Raw genomic sequence first — 16,346 nt, 5'->3', positions numbered from 1 at the left:
ATAAAACAATAATAATAATTTATAAATCTTAATCTATATAAATAAAACATAATAATAATAATAATAATAATAATAATAAATCTTAATCTATATAAATAAAACATAATAATAGTTAATAAATCTTAATCTATATAAATAAAACATCATAATAATAATTAATAAATCTTAATCTATATAAATAAAACATAATATTAATAATAATAAATCTTAATCTATATAAATAAAACATAATAATAGTTAATAAATCTTAATCTATATAAATAAAACATAATAATAATAATAAATCTTAATCTATATAAATAAAACATAATAATAATAATAAATCTTAATCTATATAAATAAAACATAATAATAATAATTAATAAATCTTAATCTATATAAATAAAACATAATAATAATAATTAATAAATCTTAATCTATATAAATAAAACATCATAATAATAATTAATAAAACTTAATCTATATAAATAACACATAATAATAATAATTAATAAATCTTAATCTATATAAATAAAACATAATAATAATAATAACAACTAATAAATCTTAATCTATATAAATAAGACATAATAATAATTAATATATGTTAATCTATATAAATAAAACATAATAGTAATAATAATTAATAAATCTTTATCTATATAAATAAAACATAATAATAATTAATAAATCTTAATCTATATAAATAAAACATAATAATAATAATTAATAAATCTTAATCTATATAAATAAAACATAATAATAATAGTTAATAAAACTTCATCTATATTAATAAAACATAATAATAATAATTAAGAAATCTTAATCTATATAAATAAAACATAATAATAATAGTTAATAAATCTTAATCTATATAAATAAAACATAATAATAATAAATCTTAATCTATATAAATAAAACATAATAATAATAATTAATAAATCTTAATCTATATAGATAAAACATAATAATAATAATAAATCTTAATCTATATAAATAAAACATAATAATAATTAATAAATCTTAATCTATATTAATAAAACATAATAATAATAATAATTAATAAATCTTAATCTATATAAATAAATTTAACTTAATCTATATAAATAAAACATAATAATAATAATAATAAATTTTAATCTATATAAATAAAACATAATAATAATAATAATAATTAATAAATCTTAATCTATATGAATAAAACATAATAATAATAATAAATCTTAATCTATATAAATAAAACATAATAATAATAAATCTTAATCGATATAAATAAATCATAATAATAATAATTAATAAATCTTAATCTATATAAATAAAACATAATAATAATTTATAAATCTTAATCTATATAAATAAAATATAATAATAATAGTTAATAAAACTTAATCTATATAAATAAAACAATAATAATAGTTAATAAAACTTAATCTATATAAATAAAACATAATAATAATAATTAATAAATCTTAATCTATATAAATAAAACATAATAATAATAATTAATAAATCTTAATCTATATAAATAAAACATAATTATAATAATTAATAATTCTTAATCTATATAAATAAAACATAATAATAATAGTTAATAAAACTTAATCTATATAAATAAAACATAATAATAATAATAATAAATCTTAATCTATATAAATAAAACATAATAATAATAATAAATCTTAATCTATATAAATAAAACATAATAATAATAATTAATAAATTTTAATCTATATAAATAAAACATAATAATAATAATTAATAAATCTTAATCTATATAAATAAAACATAATAATAATAATAAATCTTAATCTATATAAATAAAACATAATAATAATAATTAATAAATCTTAATCTATATAAATAAAACATAATAATAATAATTAATAAAACTTAATCTATATAAATAAAACATAATAATAATAATAATTAATAAAACCTGATCTATATAAATAAAACATAATAATAATAATTAATAAATCTTAATCTATATAAATAAAACATAATAATAATAATTAATAAATCTTAATCTATATAAATAAAACATAATAATAATAGTTAATAAAACTTAATCTATATAAATAAAACATAATAATAATATTAATAAATCTTAATCTATATAAATAAAACATAATAATAATAAATCTTAATCTATATAAATAAAACATAATAATAATAATTAATAAATCTTAGTCTATATAAATAAAACATAATAATAATAATTAATAAATCTTTATCTATATAAATAAAGCATAATAATAAAAATAAATCTTAATCTATATAAATAAAACATAATAATAATAATTAATAAATCTTAGTCTATATAAATAAGACATAATAATAATAATTAATAAATCTTAATCTATATAAATAAAACATAATAATAATAATTAATAAATCTTAATCTATATAAATAAAACATAATAATAATTAATGAAACTTAATCTATATAAATTAAACATAATAATAATAATTATTAAATCTTAATCGATATAAATAAAACATCCTAATAATAAATCTTAATCAATATAAATAAAACATAATAATAATTAATAAAACTTAATCTATATAAATAAAACATAATAATAATAATTAATAAAACTTAATCTATATAAATAAATAAAACTTAATCTATATAAATAAAGCATAATAATAATTAATAAATCTTAATCTATATAAATAAAACATAATAATATTAATTAATAAATCTTAATCTATATAAATAAAACATAATAATAATAATAAATCTTAATCTATATAAATAAAACATAATAATAATAAATCTTAATCTATATAAATAAAACAATAATAATAATTAATAAAACTTAATCTATATAAATAAAACATAATAATAATAATAATAAATCTTAATATATATAAATAAAACATAATAATAATAATTAATAAAACTTAATCTATATAAATAAAACAATAATAATAATAATTAATAAATATTAATCTATATAAATAAAACATAATAATAATAATTAATAAAACTTAATCTATATAAATAAAACATAATAATAATAATAATAAATCTTAATCTTTATAAATAAAACATAATAATAATTAATAAATCTTAATCTATATAAATAAAACATAATAATAATAATAAAACTTAATCTATATAAATAAAACATAATAATAATAATTAATAAATCTTAATCTATATAAATAAAACATAATAATAATAATTAATAAATTTTAATCTATATAAATAAAACATAATAATAATAATTAATAAATCTTAATCTATATAAATAAAAGATAATAATAATAATTAATAAATTTTAATCTATATAAATAAAACATAATAATAATTAATAAATCTTAATCTATATAAATAAAACATAATAATAATAATTAATAAATCTTAATCTATATAAATAAAACAGAATAATAATAATTAATAAATCTTAATCTATATAAATAAAACATAATAATAATAATTAATAAATTTTAATCTATATAAATAAAACATAATAATAATTAATAAATCTTAATCTATATAAATAAAACATAATAATAATAATTAATAAATTTTAATCTATATAAATAAAACATAATAATAATAATTAATAAATCTTAATCTATATAAATAAAACAGAATAATAATAATTAATAAATCTTAATCTATATAAATAAAACATAATAATAATTAATAAATCTTAATCTATATAAATAAAACATAATAATAATAATTAATAAATTTTAATCTATATAAATAAAACATAATAATAATAATAAATCTTAATCTATATAAATAAAACATAATAATAATAATTAATAAATCTTAATCTATATAAATAAAACATAATAATAATAATAAATCTTAATCTATATAAATAAAACATAATAATAATAATTAATAAAACTTAATCTATATAAATAAAACATAATAATAATAATTAATAAAACTTAATCTATATAAATAAAACATAATAATAATAATAATAAATTTTAATCTATATAAATAAAACATAATAATAATAATTAATAAATCTTAATCTATATAAATAAAACATAATAATAATAATAAATCCTCATCTATATAGATAAAACATAATAATAATAATTAATAAATCTTAATCTATATAAATAAAACATAATAATAATAATTAATAAAACTTAATCTATATAAATAAAACATAATAATAATAATAATAAATTTTAATCTATATAAATAAAACATAATAATAATAATTAATAAATCTTAATCTATATAAATAAAACATAATAATAATAATAAATCTTAATCTATATAAATAAAACATAATAATAATAATTAATAAAACTTAATCTATATAAATAAAACATAATAATAATAATAATTAATAAAACTTAATCTATATAAATAAAACATAATAATAATAGTAATAAATTTTAATCTATATAAATAAATCATAATAATAATAATTAATAAATCTTAATCTATATAAATAAATAAACTTAATCTATATAAATAAAACATAATAATATTAATAATAATAAATCTTAATCTATATAAATAAAACATAATAATAGTTAATAAATCTTAATCTATATAAATAAAACATAATAATAATAATAAATCTTAATCTATATAAATAAAACATAATAATAATAATAAATCTTAATCTATATAAATAAAACATAATAATAATAATTAATAAATCTTAATCTATATAAATAAAACATAATAATAATAATTAATAAATCTTAATCTATATAAATAAAACATCATAATAATAATTAATAAAACTTAATCTATATAAATAACACATAATAATAATAATTAATAAATCTTAATCTATATAAATAAAACATAATAATAATAATAACAACTAATAAATCTTAATCTATATAAATAAGACATAATAATAATTAATATATGTTAATCTATATAAATAAAACATAATAGTAATAATAATTAATAAATCTTTATCTATATAAATAAAACATAATAATAATTAATAAATCTTAATCTATATAAATAAAACATAATAATAATAATTAATAAATCTTAATCTATATAAATAAAACATAATAATAATAGTTAATAAAACTTCATCTATATAAATAAAACATAATAATAATAATTAAGAAATCTTAATCTATATAAATAAAACATAATAATAATAGTTAATAAATCTTAATCTATATAAATAAAACATAATAATAATAAATCTTAATCTATATAAATAAAACATAATAATAATAATTAATAAATCTTAATCTATATAGATAAAACATAATAATAATAATAAATCTTAATCTATATAAATAAAACATAATAATAATTAATAAATCTTAATCTATATTAATAAAACATAATAATAATAATAATTAATAAATCTTAATCTATATAAATAAATTTAACTTAATCTATATAAATAAAACATAATAATAATAATAATAAATTTTAATCTATATAAATAAAACATAATAATAATAATAATAATTAATAAATCTTAATCTATATGAATAAAACATAATAATAATAAATCTTAATCTATATAAATAAAACATAATAATAATAAATCTTAATCGATATAAATAAATCATAATAATAATAATTAATAAATCTTAATCTATATAAATAAAACATAATAATAATTTATAAATCTTAATCTATATAAATAAAATATAATAATAATAGTTAATAAAACTTAATCTATATAAATAAAACAATAATAATAGTTAATAAAACTTAATCTATATAAATAAAACATAATAATAATAATTAATAAATCTTAATCTATATAAATAAAACATAATAATAATAATTAATAAATCTTAATCTATATAAATAAAACATAATTATAATAATTAATAATTCTTAATCTATATAAATAAAACAATAATAATAGTTAATAAAACTTAATCTATATAAATAAAACATAATAATAATAATAATAAATCTTAATCTATATAAATAAAACATAATAATAATAATAAATCTTAATCTATATAAATAAAACATAATAATAATAATTAATAAATTTTAATCTATATAAATAAAACATAATAATAATAATTAATAAATCTTAATCTATATAAATAAAACATAATAATAATAATAAATCTTAATCTATATAAATAAAACATAATAATAATAATTAATAAATCTTAATCTATATAAATAAAACATAATAATAATAATTAATAAAACTTAATCTATATAAATAAAACATAATAATAATAATAATTAATAAAACCTGATCTATATAAATAAAACATAATAATAATAATTAATAAATCTTAATCTATATAAATAAAACATAATAATAATAATTAATAAATCTTAATCTATATAAATAAAACATAATAATAATAGTTAATAAAACTTAATCTATATAAATAAAACATAATAATAATATTAATAAATCTTAATCTATATAAATAAAACATAATAATAATACATCTTAATCTATATAAATAAAACATAATAATAATAATTAATAAATCTTAGTCTATATAAATAAAACATAATAATAATAATTAATAAATCTTTATCTATATAAATAAAGCATAATAATAAAAATAAATCTTAATCTATATAAATAAAACATAATAATAATAATTAATAAATCTTAGTCTATATAAATAAGACATAATAATAATAATTAATAAATCTTAATCTATATAAATAAAACATAATAATAATAATTAATAAATCTTAATCTATATAAATAAAACATAATAATAATTAATGAAACTTAATCTATATAAATTAAACATAATAATAATAATTATTAAATCTTAATCGATATAAATAAAACATCCTAATAATAAATCTTAATCAATATAAATAAAACATAATAATAATTAATAAAACTTAATCTATATAAATAAAACATAATAATAATAATTAATAAAACTTAATCTATATAAATAAATAAAACTTAATCTATATAAATAAAGCATAATAATAATAATTAATAAATCTTAATCTATATAAATAAAACATAATAATATTAATTAATAAATCTTAATCTATATAAATAAAACATAATAATAATAATAAATCTTAATCTATATAAATAAAACATAATAATAATAAATCTTAATCTATATAAATAAAACAATAATAATAATTAATAAAACTTAATCTATATAAATAAAACATAATAATAATAATAATAAATCTTAATATATATAAATAAAACATAATAATAATAATTAATAAAACTTAATCTATATAAATAAAACAATAATAATAATAATTAATAAATATTAATCTATATAAATAAAACATAATAATAATAATTAATAAAACTTAATCTATATAAATAAAACATAATAATAATAATAATAAATCTTAATCTTTATAAATAAAACATAATAATAATTAATAAATCTTAATCTATATAAATAAAACATAATAATAATAATAAAACTTAATCTATATAAATAAAACATAATAATAATAATTAATAAATCTTAATCTATATAAATAAAACATAATAATAATAATTAATAAATTTTAATCTATATAAATAAAACATAATAATAATAATTAATAAATCTTAATCTATATAAAAAAAACATAATAATAATAATTAATAAATTTTAATCTATATAAATAAAACATAATAATAATTAATAAATCTTAATCTATATAAATAAAACATAATAATAATAATTAATAAATCTTAATCTATATAAATAAAACAGAATAATAATAATTAATAAATCTTAATCTATATAAATAAAACATAATAATAATAATTAATAAATTTTAATCTATATAAATAAAACATAATAATAATTAATAAATCTTAATCTATATAAATAAAACATAATAATAATAATTAATAAATTTTAATCTATATAAATAAAACATAATAATAATAATTAATAAATCTTAATCTATATAAATAAAACAGAATAATAATAATTAATAAATCTTAATCTATATAAATAAAACATAATAATAATTAATAAATCTTAATCTATATAAATAAAACATAATAATAATAATTAATAAATTTTAATCTATATAAATAAAACATAATAATAATAATAAATCTTAATCTATATAAATAAAACATAATAATAATAATTAATAAATCTTAATCTATATAAATAAAACATAATAATAATAATAAATCTTAATCTATATAAATAAAACATAATAATAATAATTAATAAAACTTAATCTATATAAATAAAACATAATAATAATAATTAATAAAACTTAATCTATATAAATAAAACATAATAATAATAATAATAAATTTTAATCTATATAAATAAAACATAATAATAATAATTAATAAATCTTAATCTATATAAATAAAACATAATAATAATAATAAATCCTCATCTATATAGATAAAACATAATAATAATAATTAATAAATCTTAATCTATATAAATAAAACATAATAATAATAATTAATAAAACTTAATCTATATAAATAAAACATAATAATAATAATAATAAATTTTAATCTATATAAATAAAACATAATAATAATAATTAATAAATCTTAATCTATATAAATAAAACATAATAATAATAATAAATCTTAATCTATATAAATAAAACATAATAATAATAATTAATAAAACTTAATCTATATAAATAAAACATAATAATAATAATAATTAATAAAACTTAATCTATATAAATAAAACATAATAATAATAGTAATAAATTTTAATCTATATAAATAAATCATAATAATAATAATTAATAAATCTTAATCTATATAAATAAATAAACTTAATCTATATAAATAAAACATAATAATAATAATAATAATAAATCTTAATCTATATAAATAAAACATAATAATAATAATTAATAAAACTTAATCTATATAAATAAAACATAATAATAATAATTAATAAAACTTAATATATATAAATAAAACATAATAAAACATAATAATAATAATAATTAATAAATCTTAATCTATATAAATAAAACATAATAATAATAATTATAATAATAAATCTTAATCTATATAAATAAAACCTAATAATAATAATAATAATAAATCTTAATATATATAAATAAAACATAATAATAATAATTAATAAAACTTAATCTATATAAATAAAACATAATAATAATAATTAATAAAACTTAATCTATATAAATAAAACATAATAATAATAATTAATAAAACTTAATCTATATAAATAAAACATAATAATAATAATAATAAATCTTAATCTATATAAATAAAACATAATAATAATAATTAATAAAACTTAATCTATATAAATAAAACATAATAATAATAATAATAATAATAAATCTTAATCTATATAAATAAAACAATAATAATTAATAAAACTTAATCTATATAAATAAAACATAATAATAATAATTAATAAAACTTAATCTATATAAATAAAACATAATAAAACATGATAATAATAATAATTAATAAATCTTAATCTATATAAATAAAACATAATAATAATAATAATTAATAAAACTTAATCTATATAAATAAATAAAACTTAATCTATATAAATAAAGCATAATAATAATAATTAATAAAACTTAATCTATATAAATAAAACATAATAATAATAATTAATAAATCTTAATCTATATAAATAAAACATAATAATAATATAAATAAAACATAATAATAATAATTAATAAAACTTAATCTATATAAATAAAACATAATAATAATAATTAATAAAACTTAATCTATATAAATAAAACATAATAATAATAATTAATAAAACTTAATCTATATAAATAAAACATAATAATAATAAATCTTAATCTATATAAATAAAACATAATAATAATAATTAATAAATCTTAATCCATATTAATAAAACATAATAATAATAATTAATAAAACTTAATCTATATAAATAAAACAGTAGACGTATGTGTGTGTGCGTGCAACTATCTAACAAGTAAACTCATAAACTCCTGCTTACATAACATTGAAATTCTCAGGAAATAATATTCATACACCAAGGATGGTTTATAGCGAATGATATCTATGTTTACATATATGAATAACGCGTACAGATATCGGCAAATTTACATGCAAAATGTACGTTAACCACTAGCTGACATGTTTGCGCATGCGCACACTTAAAACAGCATGATGCTAGAATGCTACATATTATGTTTTTTTGTATTAATAAAAAAAATGAAATACTGCGTAAATTTCACTTGCAGTTTAGAATTTGTTAATACAAAGAAAAACCTATATATCTTTTTATTATTCACTTATCGAAGACATATCTGTATATCTTTTATTATGCGACCGATTAGATAAACAATTATTAATTACAAAGAAATATTCGGCGTTTTTACAGTGCACGATGCGTACACAGTAAAAACACTGAATGTTTTTTTTTTTTTTTTTTTTTTTTTTTACAAAGGCATCACCACATTATCAAGGCCCAGAGGCCACTCAAGGATAAGGGTTAAAGAGTGTACAGTAGAAGTTGGTCAATATAGTAATCATTAGTAATGAAAATTTGGTAAATTTAATAACTTATATGGAACGGCTCATCAAGAACTTATTTACCTTAGACTTGAACACAACCATATTGTAGTCAGCCGGAAAGCAGGAAAACGGAAGACAATTCCACAGGCGTGCAGTTCTAAGAAAGAAGCTTTGTTCATGGAATCTATGTTTAGGTTTAGGCACAGATAAAGAGTGGGGGAAATTATTGATAGTGTTTACAGCTAGACGAGTGTTTCTTGTGAAAGTTTGGCGAGGGGGGACCATAGATTGAAGCTCAGTTGAACACTTTCCATGAAAATAACGATACATCAGAGACAAACTCGCAACATCTCTTCTGTGAGATAGAGGTTGTAAGGAGGAGAAAAGGACATCTCCTACGAGGCTACGAAGTCTATTTTGAACTCTATCAAGGCAGGACAAGTCCTTTCTAGCAGCTCCTGCCCAGATGTGGCAACAGTATTCCATCCTTGGACGTACCTGGCTCTTATATAGATAGAGAATAGCATCAGCAGTGAGATATCTACTGGATCGATAGAAAGATCCCACCATTTTTCCAGCGGCCTTGGCAACAGATTTGATATACGTGTTCCATTTAAGATCAGGAGTAATGGTCAAGCCCAGAAGCTTGTCAAAACTTGAGGCCTCCTGAAGACGAGAGCCATTCATTTCAATTGATGACAAATGTGGATTAAAATGTTGATGATGTAAAGAGAGAAGCTTGGTTTTAGATGCATTAAAAGTAACCAGCCACTCCTTTCCCCATTGTACTACATGCTCAAGATCAGAGGAGAGAGAATTGGAGAGTACTTGCTCGTTTACTGTCTTAGATGTGGTACCATAAATGGTAGTGTCGTCAGCATAAATGTCTACAAATGATGTAAGGATATGATTTGGAAGATCATTAATGTAGATCAGGAAAAGAGTTGGGCCCAGGATGGATCCCTGAGGGACACCGGCATTAATACTGTGAGCTTCTGATTTTTGCCCCTCAACTACTACTCTTATGAACCTATCAGAAAGAAATGATTTAATAATTGAGAAGACTTTTCCAGCTATACCATAGCTAGCGATCTTATGAAGTAAACCTTTATGCCCTACCCTATCAAAGGCTTTAGATATGTCAAGAGCAATTGCCCTAGAAAGATTGCCACCGTCGAGAGATTTGCTAATCCTATGCGATATAACTGTAAGGACATCTGCTGTAGATCTAGCAGAACGGAAACCATATTGAGTGTCACTAAGAAGGTTATTTTTGTTGAGATGTTTGATTACTTCTGTATTTAACACAGATTCTAGCAACTTACTCATGACGCACAGGAGACTTATTGGCCTGTACTGAGAGGGGGATGAGCGATCACCTGAATTCTTAAATACAGGGCATACTGATGAGATTTTCCAGGGAGATGGGAAACTATTCTCCTTAAGACAACGTTTAAACAGTTTTGTAAGTATGGGCGCTAGTTCAGGTTGAAGTTTTTTGAGTACTATAATTGGAATACCATCAGGGCCAGTTGCTTTACTGGAATCAAGGTTTTTGATTAGCTTGGCAACATCACGTACAGATATACGTATATCACATAGCGTGTTTTCTGATACAGGAGGAAATATTGGGGGTTGGCGGTCTTGGTCGCAAAGGGTAGAATTAGCTGCAAAGTTCTTGACAAAGAATTTGGCTTTGTCTGATGCTGACGAGATTACCTCAGGTCCATTGATAATAGTTGGGATGGAGCACACGCTTCTGTTCAGGATTCTGTTTGCTATTTGCCAAAACTGGTGGGAACCAAGCCGCTGCTCAGCTACTTTGGACTTAACAGATTGAGCATACAACTCTCTTGCGTTCCTTATTACTTTCTTACAATGGTTGCTGGCAGTCCTGAAAACGGCTTTAGTTTCCATACATCTATTACGTTTGAAGCAGTGGAAAAAGTGATTTCTGTGCGCAATGGCAGCAGCACATTCAGGAGAGAACCATGGCTGGCTGTTAGGTTTTTGCTGAAACTTTTTAGAGGGTATGAAATGGTATTTCAGATCAGATTTCAAAATTAAATTAAATTTTTATGGTATCTTTCTTTTTTATTAAATGGCCGAGTCAATGAATTACAAATAAATAAATAATCAGACCCCCCCCCCTATTATCACAGAAAAAATACTAAAAGCATTACATAAAAATAAAAAGTCAATTTAGTGTTTCAACATTTGAACAACGCTCGGCTGAAACGATGAATGCCGGTCTTGCCTGAACCATGCTTGACGGAACTTCCCGAGAGTCCGGGTCAAATTATGCAAGAGTACTAAAAATTCTTACATTTCGATTGCATGCATTTTTTTTTTCCAGACGGTACATGGCATTTACAAAACATATCTATATATATTTTATTCATTTATCGATTAGATGTACAACTATTGATATCAAACAAAAACTGACAAATGTTTTCGAATGCATGCGGTTTTACTATTTTTAGTTTTTCTGAGAGAGTTTTCTTACACAGAACATTATGCCAACACAAAATACAGGTTTATTTCTTAAAAAAAAAAAAATAATAATAATATCTAATCAGATAAAATGTCTGATATATTTTATTTGGACTAATAAATCGGACTAAAATAGTCATAAAAAAACATTTAACAAATATCTTAGTGACCCCTGGTTTTTTAAAATATTTTAAAATTGTTATTATATTGTTATTTAAAATATTTTAAATAACACGAGATATTTTCCATTTATCATAAAAACACATGCACTCGGTTATCTTCGACACTTACTTCGCTTACAGTAGAATAAGTAATTTCCATGAATATGATTTTCATAACAAAAACAAAAACAAAACATGTATCCACATTTGAATCCTCGACTGAGGAAAATCCGCCAAAATAGTCAAATTGTCGTCTGCCACTTATTTCAATCAAAACACCGCTATTTCAACACATGAAAGGTTGACACAAACGCAATCATTCAAACATAAAAAAAGAAGTTTTCTTTCTTATTATTTTTAAACGAAATTAAATAAAATTTGATGTTGCTCTAAAAATGAAATTTTATTTATAAAGTTTCGTTCATCTCCGCATCGATACAAGTGCCAATTGACTTTCTCTTTAAATTAATACACCTGTTTCCTTGAGATAAGTTTATTATCTCCAAATTGTATCCTTAATTTACACAGCTTTTTCCTTTTTCTTGAAATAATTTTTCTTTTTCCATTAAACTGTTAGGTGAAAGTGTAAAATAGTTAACAAGCCCGCTCTCCATGTTAAGAATGTTTTTTTAAATAATAGCGTTATTATTTCAGCATGATTCGTACACTGCACAAGTACCAAAAATTCTGTCAAGACGGGCGTTTAGGTGGCAAAATAATCTCGAACCCTCTACCAAATAAAAGGAACCAAACTCCCTAATGACCGTTATATTACTATGCCAACAATATATAAACAATGACATTGGTATTTCAGACGTTGCAGAACTTCTTTAAAAAAAAATAATTACTATGAAAACGACGTTTAAAAAAAAAATAATCATTATGAAAACAACGTTTAAAAAAAAATAATCATTATGAAAACAACATTTAAAAAAAAAATAATCATTATGAAAACGACTTTAAAAAAATAAATAAATAAAATAAACATTTTTTATTTTCAACAATATAAATCTTTTTCTTTTTCTTTTAATCAATATAAATCTGTTTTATTTTAAGCAATATAAACAGAACCTTTTGTATTTTTTATTTTTAATTTTAACTAATTTAACTAGAAGTTTGGTGCTTATGTATTTTTGGTACTGCGCTATTTTAAAATAGTTTTTTCAGGTTAAAGTTAAGTTTCATGATATCTTTGTTTTTATTAAATTGTTAGGTGGAAGCAGAAAATACTTACAAAACACTCCCCATGTTAAGAATGGTTTTCAAAACAATAACGTTATTTCAGCACGATACATAAAATACATAATTATTGAACTTTTTATAATTTTTAAGGTGAAATTTTTACTTGGTTTCCACCTTAACATTTTCCTTAAAAATGAAAACTTTCACTGGTTTTCTGATATGCTGAAAATGAATATTTTATATATTAAATATTTTAATTTTCCGCAAATAAGTAGTATTTCGAATATAAAGCAGTATAATTTTTATGTTAAAAGTGGTAGCCATAGTTGTGAAAGAGAATACATGTGAAAATTAATAAATTTTAAAATAATTGAAAGAGAATAGACGATAAAATTATTAAAAGTCGCAATAGAATATGCGTGCTTAATATTAATTTGTATCGTTTATAACTACTCACATGATTCAATTTTGAATTGAAAATAAAGTTTTTTACATTGAGTAAAATTATAAAAGTTCTATTTATATTGTTTAAACTTAAAGGTTTTCATAGTTTCAAATAATAAAAAGTTCTATTTTTATATTGCTTCAAAAAAAGTTTTCATAGTTTATAACTATGAAAAGTTCTATTTATATTTGATTTTTTATATATTCTGGCAATTTAATATTTTTATTTTTATTAATATTGTTTATAATTAAAAAGTATTCATTGTTTAAAATTATTAAAAAAAATGTTTACATTGTTTTCATGGTAATATAACTGATCAATTGTAATTTTTCGCAAGAGTTGTCTGAGTTACAGTATTCTTATCAATCCTTTGATTACGTTATTGATGAAGATCAGGCAGTAGAATTTCCTGTAGAATTCTAAATTCACTACAGCTGCCTGGAATGCCACATCATAACCTGATATTGAAGGAAGGAGTCCCAGTTATATTATTACGAAATACTGATTCACCTAAATTGTGTAATGGAACACGGTTAGCCAAAAAATCTTTGAAAACTAGTATTCTGAAAGCCATTATAATAACTGGACATTTTAAGGGTGAAACTGTTAATTCTTCGGATTCCTTTGATTCCTTCTGACATGCTATTTCAGTTCAAGCGTTTACAATTCCCAACAAAAATTAGTTTTGCCATGCCTATCAGTAAATCTCAAGGACAAAGCCTAAATGTTGTTGGACTTAATCTTCAGACACCTTGCTTTTCTTATGGTCAGTTGTATGTTGGTTTCTCATGCATTGGAAGTCCTGAAAACCTGTATATTTACACACTTGTTAGAGGTCACACAAAACATGTAGTTTATGTAGAGGTTCTTCAAAATTAATGCTAGAGGTTTATTTACCAGTTTTCAGATATTCACTGATGGAAACTAAATTTTAATTATTTTATTAACAGAATTGATTACTAATGCCGTCTTTACACATGTAGTACATTAAACAGTTAAAACAAAGATTTAAGTTTTCAGATATGCACTAAAATATAAAATGCAATTATTACATCATATTTTGAAAGAAAGACTTTAAGATAAAAGATTAAACTATAAAAAACGATTAGGTCTACTAGCGAGACCTCTATAAAATAAAATGCACTACTGCTCACACCACATGGAGTTTGTAGAAAAAGAAGTCATTATGAATTTATGTTTTGTTTAATCTATATTTATTATAATGTATGGGAACAAAATATTCAAATATATCATATACAACCTGGCAACGCTGGGTACTTCAGCTAGTAGAAAATAAAATCATACCAGTCATGCAGAGGTGAGAAACAAAAATTATTCGGTCTTTTGCATTTAGTCTGACAAGCCCGCAGAATGTATTGGGGGACTTTGCTGTAATAAAACCCTGCTATAATATTGAATGATGAATAAATTTAATTTTATATGACTAATCTCTTTTATTTATTTTTTGTAGATATACTATTGCAGTCGAACACATTCCCAGTTATCTCAATTTGTTAGAGAAATTATTAAGAGTCCGTATGGAGAAGATGCGAGAGTTACTTCCCTTGCTTCCAGACAGGTAGACTTAAATTTGCTAAACATTAACACTCATTTTTTTTTTTTTACAGAAGGTTCACAATATTCCTTTAAATTTTTCTTTAAATTCGA

The 16,346-nt window shown here is 17.3% G+C and overlaps 1 protein-coding gene across 3 annotated transcripts in view; it reads left to right on the top strand.

Moving 5' to 3' along the window:
- Nucleotides 1–16,346, top strand: part of LOC145259149 (ATP-dependent DNA helicase DDX11-like) — a 310,336-nt gene that overhangs the window by 96,723 nt on the left and 197,267 nt on the right. For all 3 annotated transcript variants that reach the window (XM_080116856.1, XM_080116857.1, XM_080116858.1), the window contains one exon: nucleotides 16,150–16,257. In XM_080116856.1, coding sequence (XP_079972982.1) covers nucleotides 16,150–16,257 — 108 coding nt within the window. The remainder of the gene's footprint in view (nucleotides 1–16,149; nucleotides 16,258–16,346) is intronic.

The sequence above is a fragment of the Euprymna scolopes genome, chromosome 34, assembly GCF_053919585.1.
Source record: "Euprymna scolopes isolate OS-2025 chromosome 34, ASM5391958v1, whole genome shotgun sequence".
NCBI classification, from domain to species: Eukaryota; Metazoa; Mollusca; class Cephalopoda; order Sepiida; family Sepiolidae; genus Euprymna; species Euprymna scolopes.
The sequence above is the reverse complement of the archived record's forward strand: the minus strand, read 5'-3'. Positions and strand labels throughout refer to the sequence as shown.